General features: G+C 42.9%; 1 protein-coding gene across 1 annotated transcript in view; it reads right to left on the reverse strand.

Moving 5' to 3' along the window:
• Positions 1 to 3,306: 3,306 nt before the first annotated feature.
• LOC137277291 (dual oxidase 2-like) overlaps positions 3,307 to 20,005 on the reverse strand; it is a 50,399-nt gene continuing 33,700 nt past the window's right edge. Inside the window, exons 16-32 of the mRNA XM_067808951.1 lie at positions 19,720 to 19,827; positions 19,325 to 19,533; positions 18,953 to 19,138; positions 15,727 to 15,949; positions 15,404 to 15,497; positions 13,377 to 13,558; positions 13,036 to 13,123; positions 12,347 to 12,546; positions 10,726 to 10,956; positions 10,172 to 10,265; positions 9,891 to 9,940; positions 9,327 to 9,608; positions 8,648 to 8,871; positions 8,157 to 8,315; positions 7,636 to 7,791; positions 5,442 to 5,570; positions 3,307 to 5,026 (exon numbers count right to left, since the gene is read on the reverse strand). Of these exons, the coding sequence (XP_067665052.1) occupies positions 4,904 to 5,026; positions 5,442 to 5,570; positions 7,636 to 7,791; positions 8,157 to 8,315; positions 8,648 to 8,871; positions 9,327 to 9,608; positions 9,891 to 9,940; positions 10,172 to 10,265; positions 10,726 to 10,956; positions 12,347 to 12,546; positions 13,036 to 13,123; positions 13,377 to 13,558; positions 15,404 to 15,497; positions 15,727 to 15,949; positions 18,953 to 19,138; positions 19,325 to 19,533; positions 19,720 to 19,827 (2,738 nt within the window). The 3' untranslated portion in view covers positions 3,307 to 4,903. The remainder of the gene's footprint in view (positions 5,027 to 5,441; positions 5,571 to 7,635; positions 7,792 to 8,156; positions 8,316 to 8,647; positions 8,872 to 9,326; positions 9,609 to 9,890; positions 9,941 to 10,171; positions 10,266 to 10,725; positions 10,957 to 12,346; positions 12,547 to 13,035; positions 13,124 to 13,376; positions 13,559 to 15,403; positions 15,498 to 15,726; positions 15,950 to 18,952; positions 19,139 to 19,324; positions 19,534 to 19,719; positions 19,828 to 20,005) is intronic.

The raw sequence follows: 20,005 nt of genomic DNA on the forward strand, positions 1-20,005 counted from the left end.
GTAATCAGCATCTCAGTATCTTCTCCCATGTTACCCAGTGTAATCACCACCTCAGTATCACCTCCCATGTTACCCAGTGTAATAACCACCTCAGTATCACCTCCCATGTTACCCAGTGTAATCACCACCTCAGTATCACCTCCCATGTTACCCAGTGTAATCAGCATCTCAGTATCACCTCCCATGTTACCCAGTGTAATCACCACATCAGTATCTTCTCCCATGTTACCCAGTGTAATCACTACCTTAGTATCACCTCCGATGTTACCCAGTGTAATCACTACCTTAGTATCACCTCCCATGTTACCCAGTGTAATAACCACCTCAGTATCTTCTCCCATGTTACCCAGTGTAATCACTACCTTAATATCACCTCCCATGTTACCAAGTGTAATAACCACATCAGTATCACCTCCCATGTTACCCAGTGTAATCAGCACCTCAGTATGACCTCCCATGTTACCCAGTGTAATCACTACCTTAGTATCACCTCCGATGTTACCCAGTGTAATCACCACCTCAGTATCACTTCCCATGTTACCCAGTGTAATAACCACATCAGTATCTTCTCCCATGTTACCCAGTGTAATCACTACCTTAGTATCACCTCCCATGTTATCCAGTGTAATCACCACCTCAGTATCACTTCCCATGTTACCCAGTGTAATAACCACATCAGTATCTTCTCCCATGTTACCCAGTGTAATCACCACCTCAGTATCACCTCCCATGTTACCCAGTGTAATAACCACCTCAGTATCACCTCCCATGTTATCCAGTGTAATCACCACCTCAGTATCTTCTCCCATGTTACCCAGTGTAATCACCACCTCAGTATCACCTCCCATGTTATCCAGTGTAATCACCACCTCAGTATCACCTCCCATGTTATCCAGTGTAATAACCACATCAGTATCTTCACCCATGTTACCCAGTGTAATAACCACATCAGTATCTTCTCCCATGTTATCCAGTGTAATCACCACCTCAGTATCACCTCCCATGTTACCCAGTGTAATCACCACATCAGTATCACCTCCCATGTTACCCAGTGTAATAACCACATCAGTATCTTCTCCCATGTTACCCAGTGTAATCACCACCTCAGTATCACCTCCCATGTTATCCAGTGTAATCACCACCTCAGTATCACCTCCCATGTTACCCAGTGTAATCACCACCTCAGTATCTTCTCCCATGTTACCCAGTGTAATCACTACCTTAGTATCACCTCCCATGTTACCCAGTGTAATCACTACCTTAGTATCACCTCCCATGTTACCCAGTGTAATCACCACCTCAGTATCACCTCCCATGTTATCCAGTGTAATCACCACCTCAGTATCTTCTCCCATGTTATCCAGTGTAATCACCACCTCAGTATCTTCTCCCATGTTACCCAGTGTAATAACCACCTCAGTATCACCTCCCATGTTACCCAGTGTAATCACTACCTTAGTATCACCTCCCATGTTATCCAGTGTAATCACCACCTCAGTATCACTTCCCATGTTACCCAGTGTAATAACCACATCAGTATCTTCTCCCATGTTACCCAGTGTAATCACCACCTCAGTATCACCTCCCATGTTGCCCAGTGTAATAACCACCTCAGTATCACCTCCCATGTTATCCAGTGTAATCACCACCTCAGTATCTTCTCCCATGTTACCCAGTGTAATCACCACCTCAGTATCACCTCCCATGTTATCCAGTGTAATCACCACCTCAGTATCACCTCCCATGTTATCCAGTGTAATAACCACATCAGTATCTTCACCCATGTTACCCAGTGTAATAACCACATCAGTATCTTCTCCCATGTTATCCAGTGTAATCACCACCTCAGTATCACCTCCCATGTTACCCAGTGTAATCACCACATCAGTATCACCTCCCATGTTACCCAGTGTAATAACCACATCAGTATCTTCTCCCATGTTACCCAGTGTAATCACCACCTCAGTATCACCTCCCATGTTATCCAGTGTAATCACCACCTCAGTATCACCTCCCATGTTACCCAGTGTAATCACCACCTCAGTATCTTCTCCCATGTTACCCAGTGTAATCACTACCTTAGTATCACCTCCCATGTTACCCAGTGTAATCACTACCTTAGTATCACCTCCCATGTTACCCAGTGTAATCACCACCTCAGTATCACCTCCCATGTTATCCAGTGTAATCACCACCTCAGTATCTTCTCCCATGTTATCCAGTGTAATCACCACCTCAGTATCTTCTCCCATGTTACCCAGTGTAATAACCACCTCAGTATCACCTCCCATGTTACCCAGTGTAATCAGCACCTCAGTATCACCTCCCATGTTATCCAGTGTAATCAGCACCTCAGTATCACCTCCCATGTTATCCAGTGTAATAACCACCTCAGTATCACCTCCCATGTTACCCAGTGTAATAACCACATCAGTATCTTCTCCCATGTTACCCAGTGTAATCACTACCTCAGTATCACCTCCCATGTTACCCAGTGTAATCACCACCTCAGTATCACCTCCCATGTTATCCAGTGTAATCACCACCTCAGTATCACCTCCCATGTTACCCAGTGTAATAACCACCTCAGTATCACCTCCCATGTTACCCAGTGTAATCACCACCTCAGTATCACCTCCCATGTTACCCAGTGTAATCAGCATCTCAGTATCTTCTCCCATGTTACCCAGTGTAATCACCACCTCAGTATCACCTCCCATGTTACCCAGTGTAATCAGCATCTCAGTATCACCTCCCATGTTGCCCAGTGTAATCAGCACCTCAGTATCACTTCCCATGTTACCCAGTGTAATCAGCACCTCAGTATGACGTACTGTACGACGTGTTTGAAAGGATTAGGAGCGTAGTGTTGCAAAAAGCAAGTGCTTAGATGTATCAAATCATACTCAATAATATTTATGCATCCAGCTAGTCAAAATTTTGGACCGGTTATCGCAGTTAGTTGCGCAACAGGGCGGAACCTAGCAGGAAACGAGACGATTCTGTAATCAATGTTTTGATCTATGTTACCAATTTTAATCATCTCCTTACTGGTCACATCATATGTCACCCAGTGTAATCACCACCTCAGTGGTCACATTACATGTTACCCAGTGTATTCAACTGTTCAGTGGTTATATCCCATGTTACCCAGTGTAATCACCACCTCAGTGGTTACCTACAGTCTCAATCGAAAAATGCAGGTTAGATAGAATTATTTCAAAGTAATGGAAAACATGCTTCATATTCAATTACGGTTAGTGCGCCGAAATCTAAAATCAAAACACAAGTGACAATAAGAACACGAAAGTCCAATGAGATTTATTTCAATATAAACATAAAGCACAGGAAAGCAAACAATGTTTCTGTCTCGTTGTATTTGTTGTCTTAAACTGATGAGTGGCGCAGAACGGCAACGCTCGAAACACCGAGTTGTGAGAAAACTGAAAAGTAAATTATGTATGTCTGCAGTGACTGCATGCCTGAATAGAAGACTTAGTAGTACTATGTGTTTGTTAGCAAACAGGTGTAATGCCATGTCTGTCGTTCCTTTATATGACGAATTGTCAAGTCTCTGTGAACAAATATATCTCAAGATATCAACACAATGGCAACAGGGTTTCCCCATCGAGACTTTACGTTGTCAGATAAGAAGGGATAACGAATATTTCTGAAAAGAACCAGGACCGAACTTTGTTCTGGTGTACCGTGATATTTCAGTGAAGAAGACTCTATTCTGCCACGTCCTGTACACGTCGATACAACACATTTGATGCCTCAGCTTCAATTGAAGCCACACGTTGACTATACACCATCCATCCATCCCTAACACATGGCGGTCGGTCGGTCGGTCGGTCGGTCGGTCGGGACGTCTGGCCAACATTAACACCAGCGCATAGAACAATCTATGAAGCGGAATATATATACATGTGATGTGATTAATTTTGTTTCATATTTCATATTTGTTTCTCGTGGGTCCTTTCATGACTCTTCGGTCAAATGGCCGACCAGACCGTTGTTTGGACCCAAAGACATCAATCCACTCGGTGCGCGAGAATCGGACAATTGTGGACTCTCATAAATGATATGTGTGTTTTTTCCAAGTGATTTAAACAAATGAAAGAATTTTTCACGCCCTCAAATGATCCTCAACTGAGTTAGCAAAAACATGTTTAGTGTAACAAGTTGCAGTGTCAAGTTTGGATGGACATCTGGTAGACGTGTTCGCATGGTTGGAAATACTAAATGTTAATCTGTGTCTGTCAACTGTGTTGCACCTGGGGTATGGAAATGTATAAATGTGATTTAGTATATCACAGTGCACAAAAATAACCTATGGTTTCCTACCGCAATCGAAGCATCGGCATTTCACAATTTTGGAAATTCCTATCTTACTTTAGTTAGTGAGTGGGTGGAACAGAATGAACATCGCAGTTACATTTCTGAATCAGAAATATGAGCATAAGTATGTGTGACAAGCGGTTATAGACGGATAAGAGTGCGAACTCGAGCCATGACTAGGGACATGGGTGTTGATACATGCAGTTATCCTGCAGTTATCCTATGCAACATTGTTTGCCAATCCAACCAACCAATACATCTTCTACTTTCTCGTCCAACATACACACGCTTGTTGTGACTGGCTCAAGACCAAAACATCGTGTACATAGAGTACTGAAAACAAACATGCAGACATTGACACACATGATTACACTCTGATGAAAGAAAATCATATACAGCCTTAATATTGAGTCATATTATGTACGTGGGTCGTCGCACCAACACAAGCGTGGCAACCCTAAACATGTTACATTGAAGGTATGTGGCATGTGGTATCGGGGAAGGTGTGGGTAATTGGGGTTTATATATACTGTACAAAAAAGAAGTTTTGTCATGGCGTTGTTTAGAAGTTTTCATAATGGTGGACGTAAGTTGGCCCATCCAGCTTGTTGAGGCTGCTACACGCGGACTCAACGCTCAGCGTCATTGGCGGGGGACCACAGCTGAACACTCCGATACTCTGAGCCTGTAACGTGAGAACAGGGGAGATAATGCGGCATATATTGTGATCGGCAAAATAGGTATACGCAGCCTTCACTGGGCTACAGCTACTACTATTACACCTACTAATGCTACTACCACTACAGCTACTATTGCTACTACTATTATTACAACTGCTATTGCTGCTGCTTCTACTACTACTCCTAAGAACTACTACTACTCTTAAACCTACAGCTTGCTACTACAGCTACTATCATTACTCATATTACATGATTAAGTTAGACCCGCTGTAGTTATTAGTTCCACAACTGATACTGTTACTAACACAACAGCACGTACTACTACAAACACAATTTACAGGACTACTTCTACCACCACTACTGCTGCTAATACCTCTCTGATCACTACTTCTTCAAGTTTTACTGCAACCCCTCCCTTACCGTTTCATGTTCATGGGCCAGAGATGCGAGGAAATCCTCAAACTTGGGTCTGCCGAAGTGAGTAGTGGCTCTCAGCCCTGTGAACAGACTCTGCCCAGCGATCCTCTGGAAATGACGCTCACAGATATACTGAAAACACAAGTAGCATATTGTTATATCCATGTGTACAATCAACGTGTGTCGTCATCTCTGGCCATTACATGTACAGACTGCCCATCCAATGGTCATGCGGCAGGTGGGAAAGGATGGAACAGTCAGCTCGGGTATTTCTCATTTGTTTTTCTTCTTCTTATCAACATGGGAAAAGCTGTACATGTACACTGTTGGTAAACCGCGTTTTTGGCGGCTTTACTCCTGAGAGTTTCTCGAACTTCAGTTCGGTTGGGGCAATAGTAATATACATATTGCATGGGCGCATCGAGCTTGAGGCAATAGTAATACACAGATTGCATGGGCGCATCGAGCCTGAGGCAATAGTAACAAACAGATTGCATGGGCGCATCGAGCTTGAGGCAATAGTAATACACAGATTGCATGGGCGCATCGAGCCTGAGGCAATAGTAATACACAGATTGCATGGACGCATCGAGCTTGAGGCAATAGTAATACACAGACTGAATGGACGCATCGAGCTTGAGGCAATGGTAATACACAGATTGCATGGACGCATCGAGCTTGAGGCAATGGTAATACACAGATTGCATGGACGCATCGAGCTTGAAGCAATAGTAACAAACGGATTGCATGGGCGCATCGAGCTTGAGGCAATGGTAATACACAGATTGCATGGACGCATCGAGCTTGAGGCAATAGTAATACACAGATTGCATGGGCGCATCGAGCTTGAGGCAATAGTAATACACAGACTGCATGGGCGCATCGAGCTTGAGGCAATGGTAATACACAGATTGCATGGACGCATCGAGCTTGAAGCAATAGTAATAAACGGATTGCATGGGCGCATCGAGCTTGAGGCAATGGTAAAACACAGATTGCATGGACGCATCGAGCCTGAGGCAATAGTAACAAACAAATTGCATGGGCGCATCGAGCTTGAGGCAATAGTAATACACATATTGCATGGGCGCATCGAGCCTGAGGCAATAGTAATACACAGATTGCATGGACGCATCGAGCTTGAGGCAATAGTAATACACAGACTGCATGGACGCATCGAGCTTGAGGCAATAGTAATACACAGATTGCATGGGCGCATCGAGCTTGAGGCAATAGTAATACACAGATTGCATGGACGCATCGAGCTTGAGGCAATAGTAATAAACAGATTGCATGGGCGCATCGAGCTTGAGGCAATGGTAATACACAGATTGCATGGACGCATCGAGCTTGAGGCAATAGTAATACACAGATTGCATGGGCGCATCGAGCTTGAGGCAATAGTAATACACAGATTGCATGGACGCATCGAGCTTGAGGCAATAGTAATAAACAGATTGCATGGGCGCATCGAGCTTGAGGCAATAGTAATACATAGATTGCATGGATGCATCGAGCTTGAGGCAATAGTAATACACAGATTGCATGGACGCATCGAGCTTGAGGCAATAGTAATAAACAGATTGCATGGACGCATCGAGCTTGAGGCAATAGTAATACACAGATTGCATGGGCGCATCGAGCTTGAGGCAATAGTAATAAACAGATTGCATGGACGCATGGAGCCTGAGGCAACAGTAATACACAGATTGCATGGGCGCATCGAGCTTGAGGCAATAGTAATAAACAGATTGCATGGACGCATCGAGCTTGAGGCAGTAGTAATACACAGACTGTATGGGCGCATCGAGCTTGAATTGTGCATGGAGCATGCGCATGACCAATGGAATAACCCAAATGTTCCAGTTTATTCATCACTTGATTGGTTTTGTTTACTGTGGCGTGACAGGGATACAACTAGCATAACGCTAAAAGTACTTTCTTCTTTAGGAATATGTAGTGACATTATATCAAGGTCAGGAGGGTGTCAGCATGCGACACCCCACCATACTGAGGCGGTATTAAGTTAGTCAGTATGAGACACCCACAAGTGTTCAGGATATGTTCACCTAGTACAGAGGAAGCTAGTATGCGACACCTCATCATACTGATGCGGTGTTCAGTTAGTCAGTATAGGACACCCACCAGTGTCCAGAAGGTGTTCACTAAGTACGAATGAAGACAATTCATGACGTACCAACATTGTGGTCCTGAGGTCGAACTTCTGCTGAAACTGTGTGATGAAGATATGCACTGCTACCAAATCGTTCGTGTCAGCGCCTTCTACTTGGCGAATGATGTCCGTCATCCACTCAAAACTCTTCTGTGTTCTCGTCACCCACAGGAAGTACACCTGAAACATCAACCATCAAAACAGATTGTGGTCATTGTAGCTTTTATGCTACAACTTTGATATAAGTGTGACTGTAACAACAACGGTTTGACAACATGATCACAGGTGTGACTGCAACAACGGTTTGACAACATGATTACAGGTGTGACTGCTACAACAAAGATTTGACAACTTGATTACAGGTGTGTCTGCTACAACATAGATGTGACAACATGATTACAGGTGTGTCTGCAACACCATGGGTATGACAATTTGATTACAGGTGTGTCTGGTACAAATACAACTGCTACAGCATACACGTGACAACTTCAGTATAGCTCAACTTCTTGTGAACCAGCGGTGAAGGTAGTGAAACGCATACTGACCTTCTGGCATGGGAATTTGACCTTCATCCTGCTCTTGCTGACAAGGTCCTTTAGGATGGAAGCAAACGGCGTGACCCCAATACCTCCCCCTACCAACACAGCCACAGGGAAGCGGTACCAGTCCTGGTGGCCCTCGCCAAACGGGCCGTCCACCAATAACTGAAAGAGCATACACTCATACTGTTTATACAGCACGTTCACCAATAGTAAGCTGACAATACAATAACAAGGTGTATTCTCAGCTAGCCAAAGACATCGTTCACCAACAGCTTATAGAACAATATGCATGATAATGCGCTAAGAATATATCCCGAACCGTCCCTCGTCTGAATGTAACATCTGTAACCTTTCTCCTTCACGTTTATCACTGATGCGTCCTATTTCAAAACCTTTTTTCTGAGGAGACATACATAACTGTCAGCCAGCTCCCCTTGGTACGGTTGTAAATACGCAACAGTTATTGTCTGAAAACTGATTTCCGAATATGTTACCTTTGGCAACGTTGAAGAGTTGTTGGGGTCGTATACCCTCCTGATGTTGTTTGTCCATGGTCCGACTGCCCGGATGTGCAGTGACAGTGTTTCCTCGTGAGGAGCTGATGTCAGAGTGAAGGGATGGTATTCACTCTTGCCCAGATCCAGACAGGCGATACGGACCCACTGGCCAGACTTGTAGTCAAAGTTCAGTGGACGTTTAAAAACAAGATTAGTCACACCTGCAACACCAAGCAACCAACGTCTAAATGTCCGGGAACGTCCGTCGAAGGTTTAGTTTGCTAACGTAAATGTTTTTGTCAGAACAGATTATTCATGATAATCTCATTCAAGCCGTATGTTAATTATTGTTACTCCTAAAGCAGTAACAGAGGAAACCCCAGTGGGTGTTATGCGGGTACAAGGTGTCTTCAGTCCACGGGGAGAGTCGTTTACAAACCGTTTCTGTACCTTCAACGTCGAAGTGACTATTCAGGAAGATAGATACGGATTATATACCTGATACAAAACCATCTTCTATCTCGCTTCACCGGGAAATATATTTCAGATAGGAGATAAATACATATCTGGTTAGTGCTAAGAGAGGATTAAGATGTAGTTTCAAGACAATGGCAGAGGGGTTAGTATTGATACGGTTCATGAGGTGGTTTATCACGAGGTTGTTGTTGCAGCGTACCTGATGGAAGGATCTCAGCCTTGGTGACGGGTATCTCCACCCGGTTTCTACTCAGACTGACTAGCTTGTCAATGATGAAAATGACGACCGGCCCGATGAAGAACCAGCCCCAGATTGGGTCTTGTACCAGTCTCCCTGCCCCGTGCATGGTGAGGAAGATGTACAGTAAGATGTAAAAGCTGTGTGTGAACCAGAAAGCGTTGAAGACATGTCGTCGGGCGTACTCAGTGGCGAACACGAACATGATGATGACGATCACAGTGAGAATGACTCCAGTCAAACCTAGGTGGCAACACAGACAAAATGAACCTCCAATAGAAAAGTATAAGATGAAAATGTAATGTTTGAAATTGACATTGTCCGCATCGATAAATATGTATACCTAAATTGACATTGTCCGTATCGATAAATATGTATACCTAAATTGACATTGTCCGTATCGATAAATATGTATACCTAAATTGACATTGTCCGTATCGATAAATATGTATACCTAAATTGCGAGTGGACTAAAATAAGCCGAGAAAACATGTTATTTTCTGTCGGAGATAAACATGTCCTTACCCGTAATGGTTGTGAAGGCCCAGTAATGAAAGGAGGCCAGTATATGGGTTCTGTAACAGAAAAAGGTCAGAGATGAATAATCACCTCTGACATGGCTTCTGTGCTGGCAACATTCAGCACTTGCTCTCTGGCCACTAGGACGATGCAGACAGTCAATTCTCGAGGAGCCACGGATCAAGCCAATAATCGTAGGTGTTTACTCCAAGGGCATTTTACTCGGCTTCTGCTCGTCAGATAGGATTATGTTCTCTGGAGTGTTTGACCAAGGACTGTCTACTCACGCTCTGAAGTATTCCCGGAAATAACAGTTCAAGTCAGTGGAAGCTTGCGTGGAGATGTGGTAGAGGTTGATGGCGTGACCCACCACGTGCATGACTGCAGCAGGAAAACAAAGCACGTTCACCAAAGAAAGTCGCCATTCAGTGACATTCGACATTTTGTTCATTTCTACAACAAAGCGTGGTAAGATTAACTCTGTTTAAATCTAGAATGGTGTCAATAATTGTCTCTGGAACTGCCTCTAGAATACTCTCTAGAATGGTCTGTTATCCCCTCACATGTACAGCCACGTGTGTGTGTCGGGATATAGACATCATGGAAATTGTGTGTAACGTTACGCATTTTTACAGGTTCATGAAGTTTTTTACCAAATGCTAGCATACTGTAGTCGGGCGTTATTCCATGTTTCTAGGTTTCAAGCTTGGAGTTTCTACACGGCTGACAAAACCGTTTCCTACTTGCACACGTTTATGTTTTTTCCACGAGACACTTCGTAAACAATAACAATAACAAACACTTCCTGACATCAGAGAACAACAGATATCCAGACACGCACCGGTGGACAAGAGGGCGATGCCGGCCACGTATTTATGAAAGGCGTGGAATGAATCGAAAGGGATGAAGCGATGTAAGAACGTCTCCCTGAAGAAGGTGAGCGTGTTGCGACTCATGGTGACCAGCAAAAAGGCGTAGGTGAACATCTGGGTGGAGGCGGCGCCCCGAGTCACGGACACCCCGTACCCCGCCAGTCGGCGCAGACCTGCGTGCTCCCGCTCCACGGAGTAGACTGTAACAACACAAAGGCCGCGTCATGAAGGCAGGCGCATGGCACCAGTGACGGGAAACCTCGCGGTGGTTTGTACAAATATCTTCAGTTACGTACAGTATTGAATGGTGACATGTTTAGAATGATTGTGGCTGTGGTAAGGTAACTGTATAGTGCGCTACTCACATGTATACGACACAAGGCACCTTAGTACAGTGCAGGTGATCCCGGCACCTACATGTGGTACCAGTCCCTGTATCTGGTAGCAGAATTTGGATGAGTAGTAATATTGTCGTACTAGTCAAACTTTGATTATCTGGTTACTTGGTATGCACTAGTGTCGGTTGTGCAGTACCTAGTAATGTGGATGTGACACGCGTCATCCCTACACAGAACTAGCCACCCATATGTTGAACTTGATACAGTTGTGGTTTGTTATTCACATCTGTATAAAACAGTACTAGCCAAATATGTATAATTCAGTACTGGCCATATATATACTAGCCAAACATGTATAACTCAGTACTGGCCATATATGCATAATACAGTACTAGCATTATATTCATAATACATTACTAGCCATATATGTGTGTGCAGTACAGTACATGTTTGTTGTGCTGGTCTTCAGTGCAGTATAGCAGAAAACATGTATGTGTGTGTGTGTGCGTGCGTGCGTGTGTGTGTGTGTATGGTAGATGTGACGCGTGTAGGACGATATACGTGACTCAAATTACTGAAAAGCAATACAGGGTCAACTGTTGTCTTACATTCTGAACAAATTCGGGGGACCTCGTTTTAATTTGATTAAATGGGTGATATATCGGAGTGAATCAATGTTCATATGATAACAGTTAATGAGTGGAGCGTGTATCACCACCTGCACATTATTATGACCATAGCCGTTTGCAGATTAACCGCTCTTGAGAGATAACTGGTACATGGCGTGAAATTTCCATGTACACGCTTTTCATTTTCATGCAGAAATACTGACAGAAACAAACACAAGTAACTGTGTGATGCAAGACGGTTGTCACAATTAATGATCTACAACGTGAACAGTCAAAATCAAAACCGACACTCCATGCACATGTGCGGACTGATGCATTGTGCATGTGCATCACATGTGTTGTGTTTAGGGATGGCGGTAAAGAGAAATAATGGTGTGTTCATAAAACATCTGTCTTTCAAAAGTATATATACCTCGCATATATCTGGCTTATTCCTCGCTTATACTTCGCATATACCTCTATAATACCTCGTATATACCTCGATAATACCTAGCAATTCAGACTGAAGGCTCAGGTTCCCCTACGTGTTTGAAGAGTATAGACTATGTCGTCTAAACACAGCATTAATGCTGAGTTATTCTGTCAGACCGGAAGTTAAATTTTCTTCACAATAGTGAACTCACAGTAGGCACGCTCTACGAAGATTCCAACATTGACGAGTGTGAACAGCGTGCCCCAGAATATTTGCAGTCTGTAGTTTTCCACATAACGTGTGAACTCATACAGCTTCTGGGCGAAGGGCGTCATGGGTGGCTGGGTCTTCAGGGTGGCCACCCGGATGTTGGTCTGGCGGTTCTTGGCTTTGCGGTTTATGGAATGAGATCTATGAACAAAGTCCATCAAATAACGTGTCAATACTGTTGACTGCATGTTAAACGACTGTATTCATCTTTATGTCTGTTTACCAAAACCTGTAAAACAGTTATTCCTGAGAGACGAGAGCCAATTCGTTATGTGTACGTGTCGCTAGACCTGGTTAACAGTGAGGCTGGAGGAAAGTGACGAGTTGAGCGTCACGTTCAGCTGTAGTTCACTAACACTGCTAGATGCTTAACTAGGACAGCCATACATGCAAAGCAGGGAATATGATTTCATGACTAAACCTTATACCGTACAAGGACCAAACGAACAGGATAGACAGTGCTATCCTTGATGGCGGATCCAAACAACCGGGATATTCAATGCTTTCCTAGATAGCGGATCCAAACAGTCGGGAAAACCAGTGCTATCCTAGATATCGGATCCTGGTATCTATGGGACACAATCCGACCACCTGACCCCCATGTGCTGTCATAGAGAAGGAACCGAGTACCTGAAGTTTCCTACGACAGTTTTCCTTCTATCTGCGATGCTGTTTCCATGTACCTTGGCCACCTGCTGGTCAATCTGTCCTCCGTCCACTAAAACGAGATCATATCAAACATGTACAGATATTGTTTGCATCCATAACATGGATTTCTAAAGCTGTGAGGAAAAGACGGGTTGTTCTGTACATATTTGTATCCGAAACTGAGATGAATTCGATCTGAATGTTATTTAGGCCTGTGGATTAACAGACCTCGTGTTTAATCAATCACTGTGATGTAACATGGTATATGAATCCAATGCAAAGGCAGATTTCAACAATTTTCTTGAAAATATGAATAACAGTACCGTCAAGCCCCAGTGTTGCTTTCTTGAGGATATCACCATGTTCTTCGGAGGCAAAAATCTTTTTGAAATCCTCAAACGTCATGTTGTCCTTGCCCTTGATGCCCGCCTGTTCAAACATGGTCTCCAGCAGCTGGTTCACCTTCATGTCCTCCACACTGGCGTCCGCCAGATCCATCATCGACCTGGAACAAGATCACAATGTAGATGATGGCACCTGTACATATACCGCCAACTTGTCTGGCCAATTGTCGGTGCAACACTGCTCTCATGTCAACAGTACACCGCCATATTGTCTGGCCTATTGTTGGTCAACACTGCTCACACGTAGCCGTGACTGACGTACCTCTGTACCTCAATAATGTTACATTTTTACAGTAACTGGTGCGAGCGGGAGGTGGTACCCTGACTGCGTGACATACTTACCTTACCTAAATCATCACTAATGTTTAGTGTTCCATACATACGAGAGTTGGCTGAAAAGTCCTAAACCTCACTGTGAAAAAAAGTTACAAAGTCCACGTTTGTAATTTATTTTTCTACATAGTCCCCTTCAAAGTTCACACACTTTTGCCAGCGATGCTGCAAGGCCCGAATCCTGGTCAGGAAGAAATCTTCTTCAGCTACCCTAAAAAAATCAGTCACAGCGGAAATGACGTCATCATTACTTGCAAAATGGCGACCGGCGGGTTCCTCTTTCATTTTGGGGAACAGGTGGAAGTCAGAAGGAGCCAAATCAGGTGAATAAGGAGGATGGTCAATGAGTTCAAAGCCACAATCGCGGATTGTTGCCATCGCCACCACCGATTTGTGAACAGGAACATTGTCCTGGTGGAAGAGGACACCTTAAGCGATCATCCCTCGTCGTTTGGCTTTGATTGCTTCTCGCAACTGGTTCAGTAGATCAGCATAGTATCTGCCGTTGATAGTTTGACCTTTTCAAGATAATCAATGAGTAGAATACCCCTGGAGTCCCAAAAGACTGATGCCATCACGTTTCCAGCTGAAGGAACAGACTTGGCTTTCTTCGGAGCTGGTGAATCAGGATGCTTCCACTGTTTTGACTGTAATTTTGTTTCTGGTTGAAAGTGATGTATCCAGGTCTCATCCATGGTTACAAATCGTGCCACAAAATCATCGGGATCTGCTTCAAAACGACGCAAATTGTCAAGGGACGTCTGGAACCTGACACGTTTCTGTTCTGCTGTCAAGAGCTTTGGCACCCATCTTGCAGAAACTTTAGTCATTCCTAATTCGTTGGTGATAATATGCTCAACCCTCTCATGAGAGATGCCCACTACACTAGCAATATGTCGAGTAGTCAATCGTCGATCATCCATCAACATATCGAGCACTCGCGTGATGTTTTCTGGAGTGGTTGCTGTTGAAGGCCTTCCTGAGCGTGGGTCATCATCAAGGCTTTGTCTGCCACGTTTAAATTCTGCAGCCCACTTCTTTACAGTGGAAAATGAAGGAGCATCATCCCCTAGAGTGGAGACCATGTCAGCATGTATCTGTGTTGGGGACATCCCTTTCTTTTGCAAGTACTTGATGACTGCCCTGTATTCAGTTTTGTCCATTTCTGATGATTTCAGAGGGTAGGTTTACCAAAAGAGCTGTAGTTGAGATAAAACTATTAGTACGTTTGTAGTTCTTGTGTCTATGATTCACTAAATGATTGTCCTCATTGGTGGCAAACACCTGTCTCTACCTGGTGGGGAAAAACCACTCAGGCTGAACTTTTCAGCCAACCCTCGTAACGTTAGCCCAGTTTCAATATTACACATAGGTGAATTTGTTTTGATGGATTGTCTATATTGCTTATTTTACAAGCATTCAACGTACTAACTAAAGTGCTCGAAAGAAGGTAAGAGCATCCGTTTCTTTCATATTACAGTTTACCTGTGATACCATGACAACAAAATATTGCCGTCGGAAGGATCGCAAAACAATTAACACATTACAAGTGACACATAGCGTGTGTTTCATTACACATTCGTTTTGCAATACTTAAATCACGAACCACTTACTTTAACATTTTTGCGAACTGGTTTCTGGAGAGCTTTCCGGTTTTCTTGAGATCATACATATTGAACAACATCTGAGCTTTATCCTCGGCGTTCCCTGTGAAGGGAGATAACTCTTTATTGAACTGCCTTGTAAACTCAAATCGTAGATGCGTAGAGAGAAAAAGAAGAGCAAATATGATTCAAATATTGTCAATACAAGCTTGCTCGGGTGACAACTGGAACAATGTGAAGCATGGAGACAGTCAATGTTGTCTTATATGAAGAAATATTAACATCCAACCTGATTACATCTGAAGACACAATTACGATCAACACGGCCTTACCCGAAGCAAGGGTGACAAACATTGTCATAAATTCCTCGAATGATACAAAGCCGTCTCTGGATCGGTCAACTAAGAGGAACATGTTTCTCACAAACATAGAGTTGGGTTGGAGGCCCAGCGCATCTGCAAATTCTGTCCTTGTCAGCTTGACGTTGCGGATGTCGTTGATGTCCTTGGCGTCCAGAGACTCCAAGTTCATGTCGCGAGCATTCTTCTTGAACGCCTGAAGACAATCAGCATGGAATAACATATAGCATTTGTCCAGATTCATGAATATTGTCCATTTGAGGAAACAAAACTGTTCCAAATAAATGTTGAGCTGAAACAGAACATGGCCTGAAAGTGGAGGTAACGACTTCAGCGACTTCAGCAGAGTAGGGTGCAACAAGTCCAAGTGTTGAACCTTCAGCACTTCAGAGTGATATGTCTCAGTGGATATGTTCCAAGTATTCTTGCCATCTGTACGTACTGCACTTGAGCGTACGTTATGTGCGTGGTTACTGTCCAAAGTATCCTTTCCAGGTAGGTACTTACTTACTGCTCACTGGGGTATTATACAATAGAGATTACTCCCCAATTATCATTGCCAGATAAACTTTCCGCACATGGGGTACTATGTCTAGTTACATCTGAGCGAGTAATCGCCTGTTAGTGAGCCAAAAAGGCAGTTGGACAGACAGAGCGATACGAGCACACAGACACAGAAAGGGTGGTCAGAATAATAGAAAGGGGTGTGACCCCACCTAGGCGAAATCTTGTATTAGAGTCCTTTTTGGAACATCAATGGTCTTTATTCTAAGATGTGTGATACTGTATTCCTATCATTCACAGCAAACCATGACATTGTGGGGCTCACCGAGACCTGGTATCATCATACTTGTCTTGAACATGGTAGGTGCATTAAAGTGTGTGGCAGTAACATTATTCACTGCAGGAAGACTATCAGGCGGGATCTTATTAAAGAGCATACACAAAGTCATTAAGTTAGAGAAATGTACCGAGAATGCAATATTTAGAGTGTTTGATAAACCTATGCTCTCCACAAACACGGATACGCGTATGGCATATGTGCATAAACCCAGGAAATTCTTCATGGTGTAACAACAAACCCAATATGTATGGAATACATATTTCTCAAGAATCATTGCTTGACGTAATTCAAGAGCTTGGTAATGTAGGTATACTACTTGGTGGGTTTTTAATGCAAGAACAGGTACAGAGTTGGATTACATAGTGCATGCTATTTTTTTTGTTTAGACCATTGTTCATATGTACACATATAGTGTATGTACACGATACCCACCATATATCACGACATCCGCATGACATGGTGACCAATAAATACGGGCGGCTATTGCTATAGCTCCGGGTTTACTTCAGTCTCATTATCATGCATAGTAGATGTGGTTCAGATGCCGGTGTAAGTCATTATACATTCGTTTCAGCAGTGGGTACACGTGCTGTTGACTATATTATCACTTCAAGTTCCCCATTCACATTGTGTCACGACTTCGATGTCGTTACGAGGTTACAACGTTCTTTCTGATATTAATAATGCAGTAGCGTTTCTTACAGATGCAGTATATCAAGCTGCTCATTCCATGAAACGCAAACGGCATTAATAAACAAAATTCACAACATTTGTTTGGCAAAGAGTGTACATGAGAAGGACAGACTTTTGGGTTTTTTCAGAACTTTAATAATGAAGGGTCGTTACGACAGAATGCACATGCCAGACACAAGTATGATTATACTGAGTATATTACTCTAAGAAACGAAATTACTACTGATCTGTAAAAGATACCCTACTTGCAAATCCGAATAATTGAAAACTGTTATGGAACTCCTTGTGCAGTGTTTCTTCATCCAACATAAAAGTGGACTCGTGGTATACACAATTCAAAAACATATTCCAGCATATAGATAATTTAATGTCGAATTACATTCTCTTCATCACGATGTTGAAGAGAAGGTAAATCAAGACTGCTAATATATATATTAGATGCCCCTATTACACAAGATATCTGTGCAGCAATTAAGGACTAAAATCATCTTAAAGTGCTTGACCGGATCATATCATAGCATTTAGCAATTTTTGAAGTCCTCAGACGACATACAAGTTCCCTGTATTCAGTTGCTATACAGTGTTCTGTTTGATTGAGCATATTTTCCAGAATCATTGTGTATGGGTTTTATTGTACCTATACATGAGAAAGGTTACACTATTGTAGTTAAATATTACAGAGGTATATCAATTACAAGTACTTTCAGCAAGCTGTACATACACATACTGAATAACAGACTAACATTTTGGTGCTCCTGATATGAAAAAATCGTGGAATCGCAAGCAAAGGTTACACTACTATTGAAAGCATTTAATTCTACAGTTCAGGCCATTACCTTTTGACTTGTTTTTTTCCAGATCTTCGACACCAAGATTTGTCCAGTCTTACTATACGGTGCCGAAATATGGGGACTTAATGTTGTTAATGAAACAGAAAGTATACATGTAGACGGGTCCTAGGATTACATCCTCTGTTTCAGCGCATTTGTACGAAACAAATGTGGAAGATAAACCGTGTATATCTATACCATCAAAAAGGCTTTTAGATATTGGTGTTAAATATTATAAATATGAAATAAGCGTTATGTAAAGAAATGTTATAATATGCTTCTCTAAATGGAAAGTAATGGTTGCAAGATCTGGGTACCTAAGATAAAGCATACATTAGCACTTTATGAATTTTAATTTGTTTGACAAGAACAGGTGGTTCGAAGTGGACGTTATTTCTGAATGAATTTCTAGATACACTCAAAGTCTCGAACAAGAAGACGCTCATTCTGCATTGATAAAAGGCACCAAATTATTTGAATACTCCTTGTTTAAACCGATGTTCGGTGTTGAATCTTACATCTTCACAGTTAGCTATTTTAAACATGGACGTGCTGTTGCTCAGTTTAGATCTGGGTGTCATAAATTAGAAAATAGAAACTGGCTGGTACATTGGTGAGGCTAGACATGACAGATTATATGATATCTGTGAACAGCCATCTACGTCTGTAGGTACTATTACAACTTTATGAATATCCAGCAACCAAAACTGATATAAAGCTATATCTTCATTATAACATGTTTTCTCACTCTGTTATCTTTAATGTGTAATCTGGGCCTTTGGTTTCCATTATTTTTCTGAAATAATCCATTCCAAAGAAGCCGAAACTTTACCTGGAGACACACCACCCTGAAGAACTTGTCCAGCATCACTTTCCTGTCTTCGTAAGTCTCTGCATCCCTCATTATGGTTACCTCATTAAACTCGTGCTTCTCGCGGTTGATGCTGATGCTTTGAAAGAAGGCTTCGATGTTGCCCAACACCTTCTGTCTCTCTCCCATGCTGGTAAATCTCAATACCTAGACAATAGGGCCAAAAATAACATCTAGTTTCTACTCTGACAAATAATAACATATATCGACTTTAGGTCAGTTGCAAAAGAAACCAATATTTGAGTGTCTCGATAAGAACACCACTGCTATTAAAACGACCTACAAAACGCCAAGGAAACATTCCAGATACGATCTGTACATGTCAACTCTCACCAGATCAATTTCTCCAGGAACCCTGATGGACATGACGTCCAGGTTTTTGTCATCGGACAACCGGACATGGACCGGCTTCTGAGTGTAGCGCAAGTCTATGAGTCGAAGCGTCTTCCCTGTCTTGTCTGTAACGTCAACCTTCTTCCGATCCCGATTAAGGTGGACCTTGATGTTCCTCTCTCCTGCTTTAGGCCCGACCCACTCCACGGCTGTGTAACAAAGATTGTGAGGTGGCACTCCATCAGTATACAGAGTAGGGTGGAGGGGCTTTAGTAGTATGACATGCACTGTCTGCAGGAGACAGGTTCGGTAACATGACTGGTATTGACTGCAGCAGAGATATCTTACTTTTTCACATAATCCTCTCATCAAAGCTATTGAACACTATGCAATACCTGAAAACTTATTGGGATCAGATTCTCCTGTCTCTGGTGTTCGTCTCTTGGCGGCAGCCATACTCCTCTCCCTCCGCTTGGCCATCAATACTAGCACACCTATCGTCACTGAAACAAGCAAACACCTCGTCAGTATGACGTTTAGTTCATACACGACACATCTACGCAAACAAACACTTCACTAGTGTGATGTTTAGTTGACCCTCGATACAGTGACCGAAACAAGTAAACACCTCGTTAGTGTGAGGTGAACATGGGGAATCACTATCGCTGCAGACAACTATGC

The sequence above is a fragment of the Haliotis asinina genome, chromosome 3 (genome assembly GCF_037392515.1).
Source record: "Haliotis asinina isolate JCU_RB_2024 chromosome 3, JCU_Hal_asi_v2, whole genome shotgun sequence".
NCBI classification, from domain to species: Eukaryota; Metazoa; Mollusca; class Gastropoda; order Lepetellida; family Haliotidae; genus Haliotis; species Haliotis asinina.